The 19,575-nt window shown below is 49.5% G+C and overlaps 3 protein-coding genes across 3 annotated transcripts; all 3 read right to left on the bottom strand.

Moving 5' to 3' along the window:
* Positions 1-88: 88 nt before the first annotated feature.
* Pmar_PMAR025778 (conserved hypothetical protein) lies at positions 89-5,715 on the bottom strand (the record flags this gene model as incomplete). Its single annotated transcript, XM_002787084.1, has 7 exons — positions 89-3,887; positions 4,024-4,113; positions 4,159-4,288; positions 4,958-5,097; positions 5,171-5,312; positions 5,459-5,571; positions 5,635-5,715. Coding segments are annotated over 7 exons (4,495 nt in total), but the record flags the coding sequence as incomplete, so codon positions are not given.
* A 282-nt stretch (positions 5,716-5,997) lies between these two features.
* Pmar_PMAR025777 (conserved hypothetical protein) lies at positions 5,998-6,318 on the bottom strand (the record flags this gene model as incomplete). Its single annotated transcript, XM_002787083.1, has 2 exons — positions 5,998-6,114; positions 6,225-6,318. Coding segments are annotated over 2 exons (211 nt in total), but the record flags the coding sequence as incomplete, so codon positions are not given.
* Positions 6,319-7,508: 1,190 nt separating this feature from the next.
* Positions 7,509-18,737, bottom strand: Pmar_PMAR025776 (hypothetical protein; the record flags this gene model as incomplete). The annotated part of the gene is made up of 16 exons (XM_002787082.1): positions 7,509-7,589; positions 7,637-7,766; positions 7,847-7,955; positions 8,054-8,192; positions 8,495-8,554; positions 8,745-8,930; positions 9,303-9,471; positions 9,559-11,563; positions 12,449-14,468; positions 14,603-14,729; positions 14,801-14,887; positions 17,452-17,591; positions 17,665-17,806; positions 17,961-18,095; positions 18,313-18,508; positions 18,644-18,737. Coding segments are annotated over 16 exons (5,820 nt in total), but the record flags the coding sequence as incomplete, so codon positions are not given.
* Between the last annotated feature and the right edge of the window lie 838 nt (positions 18,738-19,575).

The raw sequence follows: 19,575 nt of genomic DNA, 5'->3' as shown, positions 1-19,575 counted from the left end.
GATGCAGTGTTAATGGTATCCCCGAATATACAAAACTGCGGCCTCCTCGATCCGACCACTCCAGATATGACCGGGCCAGTATGGATACCGATCTTCATAACCAAGGCCATCGTCGCATTATCAGTCGAGATCGAGACCGACTCCTCAGCATCCGCGGAGACATTCATGTGAGCGGTGTTGTCCAATATATCCAAGCCCAAAAGTACTGCGCGAAAGGCATCCTTCGACACAGCATGATGAGATGAGTCACCATCCGGGTTGAGTCCACTGCAGACAACGTAGGACTCAGAGACCGTTTCGAGCTTAGTCAGAGCGTGAACAAACACCAACTTGTCGATGTTGCTGAACAGCCGATGCATCACCAATATTAGGTGCTTCGGTGCCAGTGCAGCGACCAACTGTGGGAAGTCGGCCACATCGCAGAACAGTACGGTCACGTCTCCACAGCGCCGAGCGAAGGTTTCGATCTCTAGTTCAGAGACCGCTTCCGGGATGTGGGAGCTCGAGCGGCCCCTCCTTGACTGCGCGTGTGAAGACTCTGCATCACCCCCGATTCGGGCCGCAAGGTCTCGATTTCGGTCGATGATAGAGTCAACCACGAACTCGGGAAGCATGTTGTTGAGAATCTCCCTACTTCGACTTTGCTCAGTTCTGGAATTGAGTGAGAACAGATAGCAGCTTCTCTGGTTCAGCTCGTTCTCGTAACCAAAAACTAGGCTCATCAACGTTATCCCAAACACCATCGGAAAATAGTCCATCAGCTGGCAGAAGCTGTTATGGTAGACCATACCGCAGTCTCGCGGTTCGAGTGTATGCACGCCAGAATTGTGACGTATCTCCAAGTCGTATGCAAGGTACAGAAAGACGAAGAGAACAGAATGGATGGAAGATATGGCGAGTGCTTTCGGGAATGGGATTCGCATAATGATGTTTATGAAGAAAGGGAGCCAAGCGACAATGTGAGCATCATCTACCATGGTCGCCATCCTCCTGACGTAAAATGCCAACATCGAGAAGAATGCCAAGGCGCTTAACATAGCGTCAGAATGGTAGCGGAATAAGCGTGTACTTGTTGAGCAGTAAAACGCGATAACAACGACCAAGGCTACGCCGAGAGACACGGAAAATACTCCTGGCCGAATCAACTCTTCAGTCACGCCCCAAGCGAACTGATACAAGACCATGGCTTTGACGGATAATCGGGCTTGTTTGACAGCCTCACCCTGTGAGTGCCTCAAGTAGCTAGATTCAGTGGCAAGACTCCTGAATCTCAATGTCCTCGAATTAACTCTCCTCACTATTTGCGGGCGATCGTCGTCCAATGTGGACCGTCTGAATGCAGCCTCCCAACGGCCTCGGATCAGTTCGAGCATTCGTTGGAGACTGAGAGACTGAGATTTCGAACGAAGAGCGATTCCCTCATCCAAAGAATGGTCTGCTAGATTCTCGCCCAACGATAGTGAGAGACCATCCACCTTGCAAGGAAAGCTATCCTTGAGCCTCGCAGCGACGTAGTACAGCCCTCGCTTGAGCCATTGACGAGGAGCAGCCGCCAGCCAGCGTTGCAGCTTCTGCGCTGGAGTTGCCGTTCGTCCCGAGTAAGTGAATAGCCTTTCCAGTATAGTTGTAGAAGCGCCGACGCCGGTCACAAAGACGAGTAGCAGCCAACTGACGATTGACCCTTCCCATAGCATCTGCGCCACATTAGTTGCTCCTGACCATGGCCGGCCAACCCGAGAATATATCGAGAAGAATGGTATGAAAATGCTCATGGATCCGAAGCAGGAAACTAGAAAGAGAAAAGATAGATGATTAGCGAGAACGACCAGTATAAAGTTGGCAACGACGACCACCGAATAGTAGACAAGGTTGCCCATGCAAGCATAACCCATCACTGCGCCACCAGAACCGGATGGGTAACTCATTCCAACCGCGACAGAAGCGTAGACGACTACAGCACAGGCAGTCGCTCTCAACATCCACGCGATAAACTTCCTCGCATTGAATGAGACTGACTGTCTCCCATCAACATATACGATAGGATACCTCGCAACGACCCAGCGTGGCAGGGTGATATCCATGGCGCCGATGACTATGATGGGGAGGGAAGTCCAGAAGACATTGTAAGACATCAAGATCCAGGAATCGTACAGGGAGGTGCCAGTGAACGCATTGCTCAAGGCGAAAAATACATTCGGCAATACCAGAAAGATGTTCTTGAAGAAGGAATAGAGTATGACGAGGGTAATACGGTTGTAGCAGTCTCGGCCGTGGATTAACATCAGCTGTCCAAGGTGAGAGAATGTGGCAATGGCGTAGTCTGAGGCTCTCACGGCCTGCATTCCTTCGCTCCCAATGATTCCAATACCGATGTTGGCCACCTCAAGCATAGGAACATCGTTAGCTCCATCGCCTATCGCCAAAGTGATACAATCATCTGCTTTTTTTAGCAGCTGAACGATCAGTGCCTTCTGTGATGGTGAACAGCGACATGCCACCACCGACACGGTACTCACGAGGACATTGACTAGGATCTTCAAGTTATCCCTCGATGAAGCGAAACATGATATTGCCGAACCGTCCAAGACGACGCACAGAGAGTTCATTTTTCCATTGGCCATCCATTGTAGGTAGTCTTCATCGAAGGTCTTCTGTTTTTCAAGTACGAAGGCATCCGCCTCTCCTTTATTAAACTTAGTCTCTGCATGAAGGCAGAGATCCGACACAATCCCATCACGAGGCAAAAGCTCAACTGCTCGAGCTATGTTCAGAGACGTCTCGAACCGATCCCCCGTGAGCATCCAAACCTTGACACCTGCATTCAGCAATCGGAAGACCGTTGATTCGACGCCATATTGTATCGTGTCTTCTACAGCAGTGGCCCCGAGAACGATGAGGCCCGTCTCGAACTTCTCGGCTACTCGAGCGAAACGATCAGCTCGATTCGTTATGGAGTGCCTAGCTTCATTCAGGGCTCCAAGATACTCTGAGGTCTCGACTTCATCAAGGTATCGCACCGCTAGCATGAGTGTTCGAAGGCCAGCCGATGCGAATTCATTGATATCAAAAACCGTTTCCTCTCGAACATCCCGGACAGGGACCCCACATAAGGCGATAGTTGAGGCCTCTCCAACATCTCTCTGGCAGAGTTCAGCCATCACGTCGTCTGCACCCTTCACCAATAGCATAGACCCGCGACCATCAGGGATATAGGCGACGTCCCCTTCATCAGTTTCAATGGTCTTCATGATTTGGACGAGAATACTCATGCGCTTGCGTTCGCTGGTGAACTCGTTGACACCGAGAATTTTGAATGTGGTATCCTCCCATTGTCGCTCCTTTCCTGCGGGACTGGACTGTAATATTCTAAGTGACACGAGATCCGAGCTTCGGTCCGTGAGGATGTAGCCCGAGCTCGCAGCCATTTCAACCAAGGCCTCCTCATCCGGGCTAGCGCCTTGGAAACGGACTCCGATCGGTGATTTAGTCGACGTCTCGGCGATAACGGTATTACATATCGCGCACGTCAGCATGAACAGATGGACGAAGGCGTCTTGGGGCCTTGTAATTACCGAGACTCCCAGATATTCGAGTAACGCTTCATCACGTAGGCAGTTCTTCTCTGTGCTCGGGAGCATCTCACTGCTCCGCAGAGTATACAGCATGTTCGACTCGAGGCTGTCACTGATGTTTGCCATCTCAGTACTCCCGTATCTTATACCGCCGATGCTGCACGCTCTAAACAACATTCGATTCTCTGTCAAGGTTCCGGTCTTATCAACCAGAACATAGTCCACCCGACCAAGATCATCGTTAAGGCCTGATGCGCCTACGATGATCGAGTGCTGGCCTTCCTTCATATAGGGATCTCGCTGGATAAGGTATGCCTGAAAGCGAGAATCTCCCTTCCATCGAGACCCTCAATGAGGAACAGAGGATCGTCGGCACCACAAAATCTCGATAGCAGTGGCGCTGAGTACTCGGGTGCGAAGGAAAAAACGAAGAAAGTTCGCCTGGGCTAACCTGTATTGATCTGACGATATCTAAGGTAACGTAGAGAGAAATTGGAACCATGTTGTTGAATAGGATCAGGAATGTAAGGAATTGGTGTCCCTGAGGAGATCATTTGTGCAGAGGTGGCGAATGATACGGACCCACCCAAGTAATAGTCTGCGAGTGCATTCCTACGAATAGCTCGAATTTCTCTCTCGATTCGGTTGCGCGACCGAAGGCTGCTGTTAATCCCGAAGATAATGCCAGCATAAGACCGAGGACGAAGCCAAGGTATCTGCAGGGTCTGTGCTAGTGGGAAACCCCACCACCTGGCTATCACGAATACACACGTTCATGTTTCGCTAACCTATCATCATATAGGGAGAAAAGATCACGTCAGCAACATAGTATAGTTCAAGTCGGCATCAGAGCTTGACGGACGGGTTGGAACCAGTCTACCATTACTCAGAAGGAATGATACTCATAAGTACGCCATGTTATCAGCTTATTCCGACCTGTTCAGTGTGATGCGTCGAAAATGCCCCACTGAAAACGCGCATCATCCCAGGTTGCAGACGAGTTGATGTTTCTCTCCGGCACTCCTGTACGAGGCGGGCTATACCCGATGAGAGTTTACTCCAAGTGGGCAGAGTAGAAGCGCCGAAAACGTTGAGTTCCATATGTCTTGATTAGGGACGATCATTACTTGAGTAATAATTTTCTACAACAGTCCATCTTTATGGCAAACAGGTGTTAGTCTGAAACTCCCAACGAAAAATGTCAACTGCAAGTGTGACACTCGTAAATTTGAATCTTGAAGAATAGGGGCGCCACGAGTTTTCATATTACTTGAGCGCAGTTATTCAATCGATAACTGCTGCTCTGAGCGGTCTGCTCGCCCCTCTCAAAATGAGCAATAGTGAGCGATTGGCTGTGAAACTGCTTGTTCGAAGGGTGGACCTACTGGTTTATCTGATGCTCCACCTTGGACCTCTTAACGGGCGCGTTCGCGGTCATGTTCATGGCTAACTTAGTGTCCCTTCCCACATAAACGACGACGCCGCAACACCACGCCGTATTCCGGATTGACGATCCGCGGAGTACCTCAAAATTACGAGAATCATTGATGACACTGGTCGAGATGCCCCATATTGCCGACCGAAACACTCAGGCTTACTAGGTTCTTAGCATCAGCAGGTTCTCTCAGCCCTCCTCTGAGGCGAAAGAGTCCGTTGAACTCATTGGTGAAAGCATTTGGGGCATCACATGTCATTGACCCGACACACTCGGAAACCAATGAGAGAGAGCGGAACATTCGCCTGAATATCACAGCAACGAGCGGTGTTCTGTTTTCGCTTTCGAGAAGCTCCCCTGCGACAGAATCGGTGTAGTATTGAACGCTAGACGGCCCACGATAGGGAGTGATTAAGAGGAGTACCGAGCGAGGCATATACTCGCTCCCTACCGTGCCTCAGGGAGAGCTTGTTTCACTTTCAATGCCGACTCCCCATCGAGCTGGCTCGTCTCCACGTAAACCATTCCGTCTGCATTGCTAGAGGCAACGAGCAGTATGTCAGCCTAACTTATACACATGAGATCACTCTGGATCGCAATCTGGATCGCCCGGAATGTAGAACATACCGGGACTTCCTCTCCTCTACTCAGATATATGATCGAACCGGCTGTGAAGTTCTCCCAAGGCATGAGCTCCAAGCCTATCATACACACCGAGCTATCCAGTCGAACCGAGTGAACTTGAGCGGGAAGGCGGTCTGACCGGCTATAGACGGGCCATTCCGTAGTGTCCGGCCGCTCTCTGAAGCTGTTTCTCTCTTAACGACTACCCGGCATAAGCGTTTATTGACCTGCGGATGATTCGCGGTCAATTGCCAGGCGCAGAGAAGATGCTGCGCGATGTACTAACGTGCTTCGGGCAAACACGCACGGGATCACTCTAGTTTGGGAAATGTGATTAAAGAGGTACCTTAGCGTCATTCTTATAACGGCGATAGTCCTCTATCGCATCTTTGATCATCGTCAAACTGAGGACGAATACCAGAGGCGCAATGGTGGCCCACTCGGAAGTCGGACTCAAGTCGGAGGGGAGCATCTGGCAGATACCTGAAGAGAGTAAACATAGTAACGGTCATCAAGCATCGAGGCAAATTTATTTTAATGTTCAAGCTATGGCTAGGTACGCAGTTGTCAGACGAAATGCATCACACTCTTACTGACAAGGAGGAACCATAAGTTTGCAACGCGTTGGAATTGCTCCCATAGGCTGAGTGGGACAAATGTCAGTAGGCGGTACTTCGTCGAGGTAATCTACCAGGATGAAAAAGACTCACATGTACGCAGCAAGTAAGAGAGATCACATCAACAACCACTACGAATACATCGGAAGAGTCGCACAGTGCTCAGCGAAACGACATCATCGTCTGACAGAGGTGCACCAAGTAGGCTGGATTGTGCCAAAGGCGTTGGCTCTATCACATGCACTCAGCTGTTATTCACAGTCAAACTCAGATTGATGTGAATGATGGCAACTCACTCTGTTGTGGACATCGGTTCTGTAGTCCTGGGAAATCAATGGGCAGAGCTTTAGCCTATCGAGATCAGCTCGTGCTATACAACAGGCATCTACAGTACTCTTCTTCCACTGCTACATCAGGACCACTCGCCATGAGCTCAGTCAACGCTCGGTTATTCCGAGCATGTAAAGCTGCGGGCTTGTCAGAAGTATGCGGTCCGAATACCATCTCGATCGTTTCCGTCCCAGTCGAGTGGCCAAGACTCGAGCCATTCGTTTCGCTCGAGCCAATGTATTGAGAAGTTGAATTAGCTCGGTCGAATTCGAACGGACTGATCATCGAGTTAGACGAGTTCCTGAGACACATATCTCTTGAACTCGTCCAATTGAGGTTGGATGGTAATCACTCTCGGCCCAAAACGTTTGGCAGCATACTGCGAACCAAGAAGCGAGCTCTGGAAAGTCTGCTTGTGGAATGACTCAAAATCCGATGGTCGATGGAACCTGACAACCGCAGTAGTTTGCCTCACGGGCAAGTTGACCCGGCCAGCATATAGCATCACCTGACGAACCACTGCTCTCGAGAGTTTCGTGAGAGTGGCTGTCAGGAGAGCGGGGATGTTCCGCCGATGTGAAGGAACTTTCAGCCGCTCGGGGAACACAATCAGGCAGTGTGAGGTCGTCTTCCGGGCTTGGTAGATGTTCAGACGACGCTGAACTCGCCATCATAACAGCTGCCCACGGCACTACTGTAGTTTTCCATGCCTGTGACGCCCTCAGACCCTGGGTTTGATACTTTTCCGAGAGACTCTCTCTTGGGTACACTCTCTGCCCACTGGAAAATTTCCGCGTATTACAAACGATGGCGTACTATGCAGTCACACTCTGGATTGATACTGATTGACAAGACTAACGCCGACATCGTCTCTCAATTCTCATGGTTAATTAGCTTGCCTAACATGGTCAGATGCGAAAATGATTGGTACTAGATCACAGTATCGAACTGACCATACTGCATCTTGCTCGTAGATATCTCGTAGATTTTCAGCTGTTTGGCGACGACGCTCTGATGACTGTTTGCCGGACCATGTTTTTCTGAGAGTCCACCGTCACGCATTGCTTGGGGGAACTCCTATCAGCAGCCCCACGCTGGAAGTACTCACTAGAATCATCAGGGACCAATGTCTCTATTGTTGTGTGGAAACGAAACCTATATTTGCCAGGGAAGTAATGAACAAGATATCTGCAAGAGAAACAACCAGTAACTTCAGGGTATATCCCTGAGATTCGGGAACTCTCTAGGGAGAGTCTAATCAGGCCTACCCGCGGAGAGAATTGGACGCGACTATCTTTCCAGGTATACCAGCTGTTTCGACTTGATTCGCGATGGTCACGTCAACACCAAAGATATCATAGCTTATCTTTGTTGTAGCTGTAATGACGACAAATCGGGATCAGATGCCCACGGCCCGTGGGCCCGGGACATCGTTGTTTCACACCGGCAACAGCTCGGACTGAACTTGGACTCACCAATAACACCGCCAACGAACTTGCCGAAGTGCAGGCCTATCCGCATTTCCAAGTCTGGCGCGGACATTTCCTGTCGGACTGTATGAAGGGCCTCCACCATCGCCTGGGCGAATGATACCATCCTCCTAGCAGACTGTACCTGTCGATTGATATCGTCGATAGTCCGGTCGCACCAATAGGCCGAATGAGAGAATCATCGCGAGATCTGATTCTGCTCGCCAGAGACTGCTTCAGTGGCAGCCACCGAAGGATCTCCGCAGGAGATGCAGGGACCCCCTGCGATCGATGCACTTCACCGATTCGCCACGTAGTTTCACACTAAGTTTATACGATAATATCGCGTGACCATGAGCATCCTATCAAGAGCAACTGTCCATAATAAGAGAAGGCATCGACAGGAGAGTAATGAGCAACAGTCGATGTTGACGTCTCGCTACACACCTTATCGACACCTTCCTTAGGTTCTGTGCTAGCAACGTACGCATCTCCGATGGTGTGTACCTATGTCAACGAAATCGCTCACGTATGAGATTTCGTTCATGAGCAATGATGTGCGGCCGCGGCTCCGGGGTGAATTCAATCACGTGGGCGAGCGAGGTGCATTCGTTATAGAGACCTCGAGCTCAACGCTCGATGGCGTCAACCATACACAGTGTTGGTCATAGATATAGAGGCTACTTGAGGAGCTCACCTTGTACACTGCATAAGTGTCCGATAGACTGTCAAACCGTGAGAACAGGGTAGTGAGGAGTGATACAACTCGCTCGGCAGGGGCACTCTTCGCATAAGCTGTATAGTTGCATATATCAGCGAATAAGAGGGTCATGTTTTTGTATAGTGATGCCATGTACCTATCTGCTAGGTATGCTTCCAATGCCTGAATAACTTAGTCTAACCCATGGAGAAAGCTCTCGAAATCATGGCTTACAGATGAGGGCATGAATTCCGATAGTAATCGATGAGCTCGTTTCTGCCAGCTCTGGTATTCAATATCGGTCAAGAATATTCTCCTTTTCCAAGACTCTCTCATCCGCGCCATGATTATCGCAATAAATGCGAAACATACGACTAATGCTGATGTCTGGAGAGAATAACAGACTATAAACACATCGATATGCCCATCTCATTTACAATGACGAAGGATAATTGTAGAAGCGATTCTAATCCACAGGAAAGTTCTGTCCTACAATGATCAAAGTAAATTCGAAGTACTCCATCTCTACCCCCAAAACCCGACTTTCAGGCTCACCTCCGCAGCCAAGTCGGATCCGATGTATTCACTGAAATTCCACGAGATCACTACTGGAATAAGGATTATGATGTTGATGTAGAGGAGATGCTTGAAGAGCAATGCAGCATTGAAATTGATCATAATCAACCACATGGTCAGTTCGAGGCTATTCGCATAAGAATGGTATCTGTCAATAACCATCTCTCAGGGTCTAAGCGTCAGTCACAGGAAATAAGTCAAGCGAAGCCAATGGGACAGGAGTGAAGTCTGTCACCCTGTAGCAGCCGGCGACTCGGTGATGCTCAGATTACTGCATGTAGGATCATCGGCATCACAATCATCTCGCCGCACGTTTTCGACGAAAACGAGGGTATGTAATGAAGCCACCAAAATCCCAATGGCGTACACTCCGACTGTGAGTAGTCTCAGAGCTGGCGCAGACAAGAGACTCCTCAGCGAGTAGAGCACATACAATACCATCAGGAGGATCCATACCGTGAGTCGGGCGAGGAGGACGCGGGAAAATATGACTTGCGGCTGTTGTGGTGCAACCAGAAGCTCGATGGTTTGGATAAGGTAAGATACCGACAGAATGAGGAGCACATATCGAGTCGATCTCGAGGTTACAAATGTCATCAAACGACCCTCTCGGAACCGGATCTCATAGGAGCTTTGGAGGAACTCCATAGTGTACATGCTGGCCCGATCTTTTCCGAGATCCATACGTTCGACGGCGTGCTCTTTTTGAACATCATATCGGTCATTGTTGCGTCGCAAAGCCTCTACAGCCAAGTTCAGATCGCGAGATTTGTCGAAATTAATTGTCCTCTCATTGCAGCTAACATCTGACCCAGCCAACCAAGGGCTGGACGAGTGGAAAGCATCATACGCTTGCTCATCCAAACTTTCTTCTGCCCCATTCCGCCAACGTATGGATGGTTTCAAGCTCGCGATGAGCTTCCTAACGGGAGCCGTGAGTGTACTGGTTGCCGAGCCACCGAGACTGGCCTGGGAGTGCCTCCGTAGAGGTTCAATCCCTCCCAACTTCTCCACTTTAGAAGTGTCGAACGAGACCGCAAGATCTCTGCTCGTCGACATCGCGCCAACATCTTGCAGATGTGAAGAGTCGACAACCCGAGAGGCATCGTAAGTCATCAACACCCCTTTTCCTTTGACAAACGTCTCGCGCTCTTCGAAGGAAAGACTCGAGGAGAATTCCAAACACTCGCGAGTGCTCGCCGAGAGATGAACACGATTAGGAATGGCGGTGGACTTCATCCGCGATGCAGTGTTGATGGTGTCTCCGAAGATACAAAACTGTGGTCTTTTAGAGCCGACCACCCCAGATATGACCGGACCAGTGTGGATGCCAATTTTCAAAACCAAAGCAATTGCAAACCCCCTCATACACTCGTCAGGTCCAGTGTGCGCTGGGACATTCATGTGAGCGGTATTGTCCAGTATGTCCAAGCCCAACAATACTGCGCGGAAGGCATCCTTCGACACAACATGATCAGATGAGTCACCATCCGGGTTGAGTCCACTGCAGACAACATAGGACTCAGAGACCGTTTCGAGCTTAGTCAAAGCGTGAACAAACACCAACTTGTCGATGTTGCTGAACAATCGGTGTATCATCAAAATGAGCTGCTTCGGTACCAGTGCAGCGACCAACTGCGGGAAGTCGGCCACATCACAGAAGAGTACAGTCACGTCTCCACAGTGCCGGGCAAATGTTCCGATTTCCAATGTAGATGGGATTCTTGAGGAGCCCGTTTTAGAAGAACTCTCTGTTGACCGTCGGGAAAGCAATCGAGACTCAGTACTGCTACCGAAGGGGAGCCCTCTATTGTGCTCAATGATCGAATCGACTACGAAATCTGGAAGCATGTTGTTGAGTACTTCCTTACTGCGGGATTGCTCGACTTTAGAATTGAGAGAGACGAGATAGTGGCTCCTCTGATCAAGTTCGGTCTTGTATCCGAGTGCCGCACTCATCGATGTTATCGCGAGCATCATCGGGAGGTAGTCCAGCAGTTGACAGAGGTTATTAAATTCGACCCCACAGTCTCGCGAGTCGTGTCCATCCATACTCGAACCATGATGGATCTCCAATGTACGAACGAGATGGATCGTGATGAAACAGATAATGTGGACGATAGATAGGGCAAGTGCTCTCGGAAATCGGATTTGAGCAGCAATATGCACACTAAAGGGGATCCAGGCAGCCAAGAGAGAATCGTCCACTCCATCGACGATCCTCATCACATAGAACTCAGCTATAAAAAGAAACGCTAGGGATGCTAGGACCGTAGTGTAGTTACGGCGACAGAAGCGGGTGAACGTTAATAGGTATGCAAAGGTACCGAAAACTGGGATGATAACAAGTGAAACAGATACCCTTCCTGACGGGCTCAGCTGCTGAAACATCCACCACGACCACAGAGGGATGAGGATAATTTTTAGAGCCAATTTGATATGCTTTATGGCTTCAGCTCGGGAATGAATGCGATAGCCAGATTCTGTTGCAATGTTCTTGAACTCCAGTGTCCTGGAGCTAACTCGCCTCAACGTTTGAGAGGAAACGTGCTCGCCTGCCGCTTCAGTTTCATCAGCCAACAATCTAAATACACCCCGGCAAAGTCTACGGACTACTGAGTTCAGTCGCGTGGCACTCGGAGTTCGCGATGGCAACGGGGACACTTCGTTCCCACCAACACTTGCGTCGGCCATAAAATCGCTCACGGATTGCGTGAGGGAGCCCGGTACACAGGGGAAGCTTTCCTTGAGTTTTTCAGCTATATGCGATAAACCTTGCTGTGTCCAGCGGCTAGGAGCAGCCGCCAGCCACCGTTGGAGTTGTTGTACCGGCGTTGCTGCATCCCTCGAAAAGACGAGTAACTTCAGTAGTATACTTCCACAGACGCAGATATCAATCACAAAGATGAGAACCAACCAAGTGATCGGAGATTCTCCCCACAGCATTTCAGCCACATTGGTTACCTTCGACCATGGACGGCCAATACGGGAGTATAGAGAAAGAAATGGTACAAATGCAATGATAGAGACGGAGCAGAGCAGTAAGAAGAGGGATGACAGATGATTAACGAGAACGACCAGTATACAATTGACGACGATCACCACCGAATAGTAGATGAGCGTACCCATACAAGCGTGACTCATCAACTCGCCACTGGGAGTGATAACGGAAGAGTAACCCACAACGACCGCGACCGAAACGTAGGCGACTGCAGCACAGAAAGTCGCTCCTAGTATCCATACGATAAACTTCCTCGCATTGAATGAGAATGACTTTCTCCCTTCAACATATACGATGGGATACCTCACAACGACCCAGCGTGGCAGGGTGATATCCATGGCGCCGATGACTATGATGGGGAGGGAAGTCCAGAAGACATTGTAAGACATCAAGATCCAGGAGTCGTACAGGGAGGTGCCAGTGAATGCATTGCTCAAAGCGAAAAATACATTCGGCAATATCAGGAAGATGTTCTTGAAGAAGGAATAGAGTATAACGAGGGTAATACGGTTGTAGCAGTCTCGGCCGTGGATTAACATCAGCTGTCCAAGGTGAGAGAATGTGGCAATGGCATAGTCTGAGGCTCTGACGGCCTGCATTCCTTCGCTCCCAATGACTCCAATACCGATGTTGGCCACCTCAAGCATAGGAACATCGTTAGCTCCATCGCCTATAGCCAAAGTGATACAATCATCTGCTTTTTTTAGCAGTTGGACGATCAGTGCCTTCTGTGATGGTGAACAGCGACATGCCACCACCGATCCGGTATTCATGAGGATACTGGACAAGATTATCGAATTGCTCTTCGACGAGGAGAAGCAGTCTATTGCTGAACCATCCAAAACGACGCATAAACAACTCGTTTTCCCACGAGCGGTCCACTTCAGGTATTCGTCCTCAAAGTTCTTCTGTTTTTGTCGTACGAAGGCATCTGCTGCTTCATTACTCATCCCACGCTCGTAATTGGAGCAAAGGTTCGACACATACGCATTCCGGGGTAAGAGTTCAACAGCTCGAGCAATGTTCAGGGAGGTCTCGTAGCGATCACCCGTGAGCATCCAAACCTTCACGCCCGCATTCAACATCCGACAAACCGTTATATTCACGCCACGCTGTATCTTGTCTTCCACAGCAGTGGCCCCGAGAACAATAAGATTCGTCTCAAACTTATCGGCTATTTGAGCGAATCGGTCAGCTCGATTCGTTATGGAGTGCCTAGCTTCATTCAGGGCTCCAAGATACTCTGAGGTCTCGACTTCATCAAGATACCGCATCGCTAGCATGAGTGTTCGAAGACCAGTTGATGCGAATTCATTGATGTCAAAAACCGTTTCCTCTCGAACATCCCGAACAGGGACCCCACATAAGGCGATAGCTGAAGCCTCTCCAACACCTCTCTGGCAGAGTTCGACCATCACGTCGTCTGCACCTTTCACCAATAGCATAGACCCGCTACCATCGGGGATATAGGCGATGTCCCCTTCATCAGTTTCAATGGTCTTCATGATTTGGACAAGAATGCTCATGCGTTTGCGTTCGCTGGTGAACTCGTTGACACCGAGAATTTTGAAAGTGGTATCCTCCCATTGTCGCTCCTTTCCTGCGGGACTGGGCCGTAGTATCCTAAGTGACACGAAATCCGAGCTTCGGTTCGTGAGGATGTAGCCCGAGCTCGCAGCCATTTCAACCAAGGCCTCCTCATCCGGGCTAGCGCCTTGGAAACGGACTCCGATCAGTGATTTGGTTGACGTCTCGACAATAACGGTGTTACATATCGCGCACGTTAGCATGAACAGATGGACGAAAGCATCCTGAGGCCTTGTAATCGCCGAGACTCCCAGATATTCGAGTAACGCCTCATCACGTAGGCGGTTTTTCTCAGTGTCCGGGAGCATCTTGTTGCTTCGCCAAGAGTAAAGGTTGTCGGAGTGAATACTTTCAGCCGTGGGTGCCTTCTCTTCACTCCCATACTGTACTCCACCAATACTGCACGTTTTGAACGACATCCGATTCTCCGTCAAGGTTCCGGTCTTGTCAACCAGAACGTAGTCAACCCGGCCAAGATCATCGTTGAGGCCTGATGCGCCTACGATAATCGAATGCTGTCCTTCCTTCAAATAAGGATCCCGCTGAATAAAGTATGCCTGAAAGTAACTATCTCGCCATTATGAGCTTTCGTGACGACAGAGTAATCGTGAGTCAGCTGCTTGATATCGACAGCGGCAGCGTAGAAAGCTCAGTTGATAACATAAGCGCCGAGTACTCCGCCCAGGCTGACCTGTATTGATCTGACGATGTCCACGGTTACGTAAAGTGATATCGGGACCATGTTGTTGAATAGGAGAAGGAATGTCAAGAATTGCTGTCTCTGAAAAGCATTCTGCCGCTGACTAACGTGACATTCACTTGGAATCACAAATAACGTAGACCTACCCAGGTGCCACTGTAAGTATACATGCCTACGAATCGCTCGAACCTGTCCCTCGAGTCGCGTGTGCATGCAAAAGCTATGGTTAGTCCCAAAGATAGTGCCAGCATGAACCCAAGAACGAAGCCCAGGTACCTGAAAGAGTTGGGGAATGATGAATATATTCATGCCAATAGCTTGGGCAAACTCGAGACAATGATCACATCAGCGAATTTGTTGTAGAGTCTCCGTTGTAGATTCTCCGATGGAGCTGTACCCGTAAGGCGGAAGCCGTCAATGTCATGCAACTCACACAACAACACTCCGGAAGCGAGCTGATGTGTGATAGAGTAATACAAGAACCGTCATTTGCCGGTTCGGCATATTCAGTGCTCCAGTTCCTATCATTTCAATGGACTAGGAGTGCCAATGGCACTGTGCCACCGTCACGGCACCACTGCGTCTGATCCTGTGATTGGTACAGTATAAATGACGGTGGAAAATAAATATACCATTCGCGAATCTATATTGCGGGTGGTAGAACCGCTATGCCAGCGGACTATACCATTCAGGAATATATTTGGCGAGTAGGGGGGCCGCTATGCCAGCGGTCTATACCATTCAGGAATCTATTTGGCAAGTAGGGGGGCGCTATGCCAGCGGACTATACCATTCAGGAATCTAATTGGCGAGTAGGGGGGCCGATATGCTAGCGGACTATACCATGCAGGAATCTATTTGGCGAGTAGAGGGGCCGCTATGCCAGCGGTCTATACCATTCAGGAATCTATTTGGCGAGTAGGGGGGCGCTATGCCAGCGGACTATACCATTCAGGAATCTAATTGGCGAGTAGGGGGACCGATATGCTAGCGGACTATACCATTCAGGAATCTATTTGGCGAGTAGAGGGGCCGCTATGCCAGCGGACTATACCATTCAGGAATCTATTTGGCGAGTAGGGGGGCCGCTATGCCAGCGGACTATACCATTCAGAAATCGAATTGCCGAATAGGGAGGACCGTTATGCCAGAAGACTATACCATTCAGAAACCCACGTGGCGAATGGGGGCCGCTATGCCCGCGGACAAGAAACCCACATACACGAGTAAGAACAATAATTTAGCGCTTGAGTTTACATAAGTGTGTCATATTAAGAGTCAGTTCAGCAGCAAGCTCTCAATAAGGATCTCAATTCGGCGGATGAGTACCGAAAATTCATGATGGAGCGAACCAATTCCGACGGTAAGGGCATCTATTCCGGGGGACCGCCTTGACCCGTCATAGAGCCTTGGACCGTATAAGGGAGTCAGGTACAGAAATAACGACTCTGCTAGGGAAACAACAATGCTTGCATCACCGTGTCATAAGGCGTTAATCTTCCCAGTTTCCTTTGAGAGAGTCAGAACTGAGAAGTGACGTCTTCGATCCGATTCAGGTCAACCTTGAGAGCATCCGACACCCCGTCGTTCTTATTGCCAGTCAGAAAGCGAAAAATGCCTCCTTTTCCCGCTAGATACTGAATAGAGCGAACCCTATCGTTGTGGTTCCGAAAATTGTAATCCCTTGGGTTTTTCCATCATTGGATCATCTTGTGAACGCGCTATGACCTAAAAGCCTGTCCCTAGTTGCGGAGCGAGCGAAGTGAGCGGAGCATATACCGCAACAACAGGCACTTTCGCGTTGTGCGTGCGTGCGTGATGAATTATTTTGACTGAACTACCGACCGTCCGAGGGCATCAGATGAATCAAACGAGTCCTCTATGCCCGGAGGTTTGCAGAAAAATCGAAAAACTTGACTACTCCCACAGCGTCAAGAAATATGTGCGAAAAACAATTTTCGATGGAAAAATGCCCAACCCGGGGATCGAACCTGAGACTAACTCCAGGGTAGAGTTTAGTGCGCGATTCGAGATGTATGACTATCGAATGACCCTGACGAGCGCAATTGAAAATCAATTTTGATCATCACATCTCCACAACGATCATTACTTCCCAACATCTCAATCAAAAGATGCGGATTAATCGAGCTCCGCCCCTTCGTCACGAAGGCCTAGTATGGATATGTTGACATAAATTCCGTCCGCAATGCTCGATAGGCCACACGTAAAAAGTACAATTTAACCAATGTATTCCAAGATCTCATGACATTAAATTCTATATTCAGAAATTCTTATAGAACAATTTGTATCTTCAACACACCGTGCCGCGTCAGTGCCCTGCCAGGAAGGGTGCACGGTAGATCACATCCAGGTTGTTGGTCAAACGGTGCTCAAGTCCGGAGGTTTTACGGATCTAACTTACCCAGTTTTGCTGGTAGACGCGAGGTCATATCGCATAATATGCGATGCATATGCTGGCAAACCCACTGTCCTCCTCTAACTCTTTCAAAAATATGACGATTTATGTCCGGGTATTCATTCATTCGATATATCCTAGTAGGATAACCCTGCTCTTTCCTACCGATGATACTAAGAGTCAAGATCCACGATCCGTGGGCAAACCATCCTTTCAACCAAACTGGTGAAAGTGTTTGTATTCTGGTAATCAGACATTGTCGTTGGCAACTTATCGAGACGTTCATCTCGATATGTTTAATAGGTTGCATCACTGGTGTGCTCTGCACGTGACCTTGATTCCTGCCCCGCGTCTCAACACGATCCGCGTCACGCGAGACGTAGCAGCATACCGCGGTTCCCCGGTAATTCCCGGACGATCTCACCTGTTTATTTGGAGCTCCACCTTCGACCTCTTGATTGGCGCATTTGGAGTCATATTCATGGCTAACTTAGTGTCCCTTCCCACATAAACAACGACGCCGCAACACCACGCCGTATTGCGGATCGACGATCCGCGGAGTACCTCAATATCGAGATAATCACTGATGACACTGGTCGAGATGGCCTGCATTGGAGACGGAAACACTCAGGCTTACCAGGTTCTTCGCATCAGCAGGTTCCCTGAGCCCTCCTCTGAGTCGAAAGAGGCCGTTGAACTCGTCGATGAGAGCATTGGGGGCATCGCACGTCATTGATCCGACACACTCGGAAACCAATGGAATAGAGGAGAACATCCGCCTAAGTCGACACCGACAGGATTCATGACCTCTCTCGTCTGATGATTTCACAGCTAATCTCGGCCATGATGTTACCGCACGAGATGTTCCCACTAGTCTAGTGCATTTAGAGGGATCGCGAGGAGCACCAGGCAGAGGCCATGGCCGTGCACTACCGTGTCTCGGGAAGAGCTTGTTTGACTTTCAATGCCGACTCTCCATCGAGCTGACTCGTTTCCACATATACCGTTCCGTCTGGGTCGCTGGTGGCTATCAGCAGCATGTCGGCCTGATATGATAGCTCAAGCATACTAATATGAGCATGTCAAGACACACTGGAACCTCTTCGCCTCTTCTCAAATACAGAAGTGATCCGGATGTGATGTTTTCCCAAGGAATCAGCTCCAAACCTGCCATATATCGAATAAAGCTCCCCCGATTGTAGGCAAATCACCTCCGACATCTCGATCATGCCTCTCACTAGCCTTCGCTTTCACTACCACTCGACAAAGGCGCTTATTGACCTACTGATCATGTGCAGGTTCCACTCTCCTATGACAAGGACCGTGGCTAACTCGAATGCACACCTTGGTGTCATTCATGTAACGACGATAGTCCTCTATCGCATCTTTGATCATCGTCAAGCTGAGGACAAATACCAGGGGCACGATAGTGGCCCACTCAGAAGTCGGACTCAGATTGTACGGGAGCATCTGGCAAATACCTAGAGGGAGGGGCAACCCTAGTAGCAACTCTCAGGCACCGAGGAGAGCGCCCTCCGCAATGGCCCAGCAGTCTCCTGGAGTGAGCTGCATTGATTGTCATCGACACCCGATGGCAAAGTGCATGAACCTCTCACCGACAAGTAGAAACCACAAGTTCGCCACGCGGTGGAACTGCTCCCAGAGGTTCAACGGGACGAACGTCAGCAAGCGGTACTTCGTCGAGGCGATCTAGCAGGGAAAAGACGATGTAGGGAATGAACTTCGACTTCCCAGCATTCGTCAAAAGCTATCCAATCGATGCTATAAATAAGGCACTTGATGGACAATAGACAAATTTGAAGCCATTGATGATCAAGCGCTATATACCGTTCAGAAATACTTCTTAGGACTGGGGTCGCTATGCCAGCGATGCGCGCGGGAGGCGCATTGCTAAACTGGGCTCCGTTCTCGGCTAACGTGATGTACTTATTTGACTCTGAGTGTCAAATTGGTGTCCTTCACGTGTATGTCAATTCTGATTCTGGGGGCATAGCTGCCCCTATTGACCGAGTCGATCCATAAATCGTGCAGCTCAAAGGCATAGCGGGCCCTTTCCACCGAGTCTATTTCTGAACTGTGCAGCCCGAAGGCATAGCTGCCCCTATCCACTGAGTTGATTTCTAAATAATGTAGTCCGAAGGCATAGCTGCCCCTATCCACCGAGTTGATTTGTAAATGAAGTAGTCCGAAGGCATAGCTGCCCCTATCCACCGAGTTGATTTGTAAATGAAGTAGTCCGAAGGCATAGCTGCCCCTATCCACCGAGTTGATTTGTAAATGAAGTAGTCCGAAGGCATAGCTGCCCCTATCCACCGAGTTGATTTGTAAATGAAGTAGTCCGAAGGCATAGCTGCCCCTATCCACCGAGTTGATTTGTAAATGAAGTAGTCCGAAGGCATAGCTGCCCCTATCCACCGAGTTGATTTGTAAATGAAGTAGTCCGAAGGCATAGCTGCCCCTATCCACTGAGTTGATTTGTAAATGAGTAGTCCGAAGGCATAGCTGCCCCTATCCACCGAGTTGATTT

This window comes from Perkinsus marinus (assembly GCF_000006405.1).
Source record: "Perkinsus marinus ATCC 50983 genomic scaffold scf_1104296930396, whole genome shotgun sequence".
NCBI lineage: Eukaryota > Perkinsozoa > Perkinsida > Perkinsidae > Perkinsus > Perkinsus marinus.
Note: the sequence above shows the minus strand (reverse complement) of the source record. Positions and strands in the feature narration are given on the sequence as shown.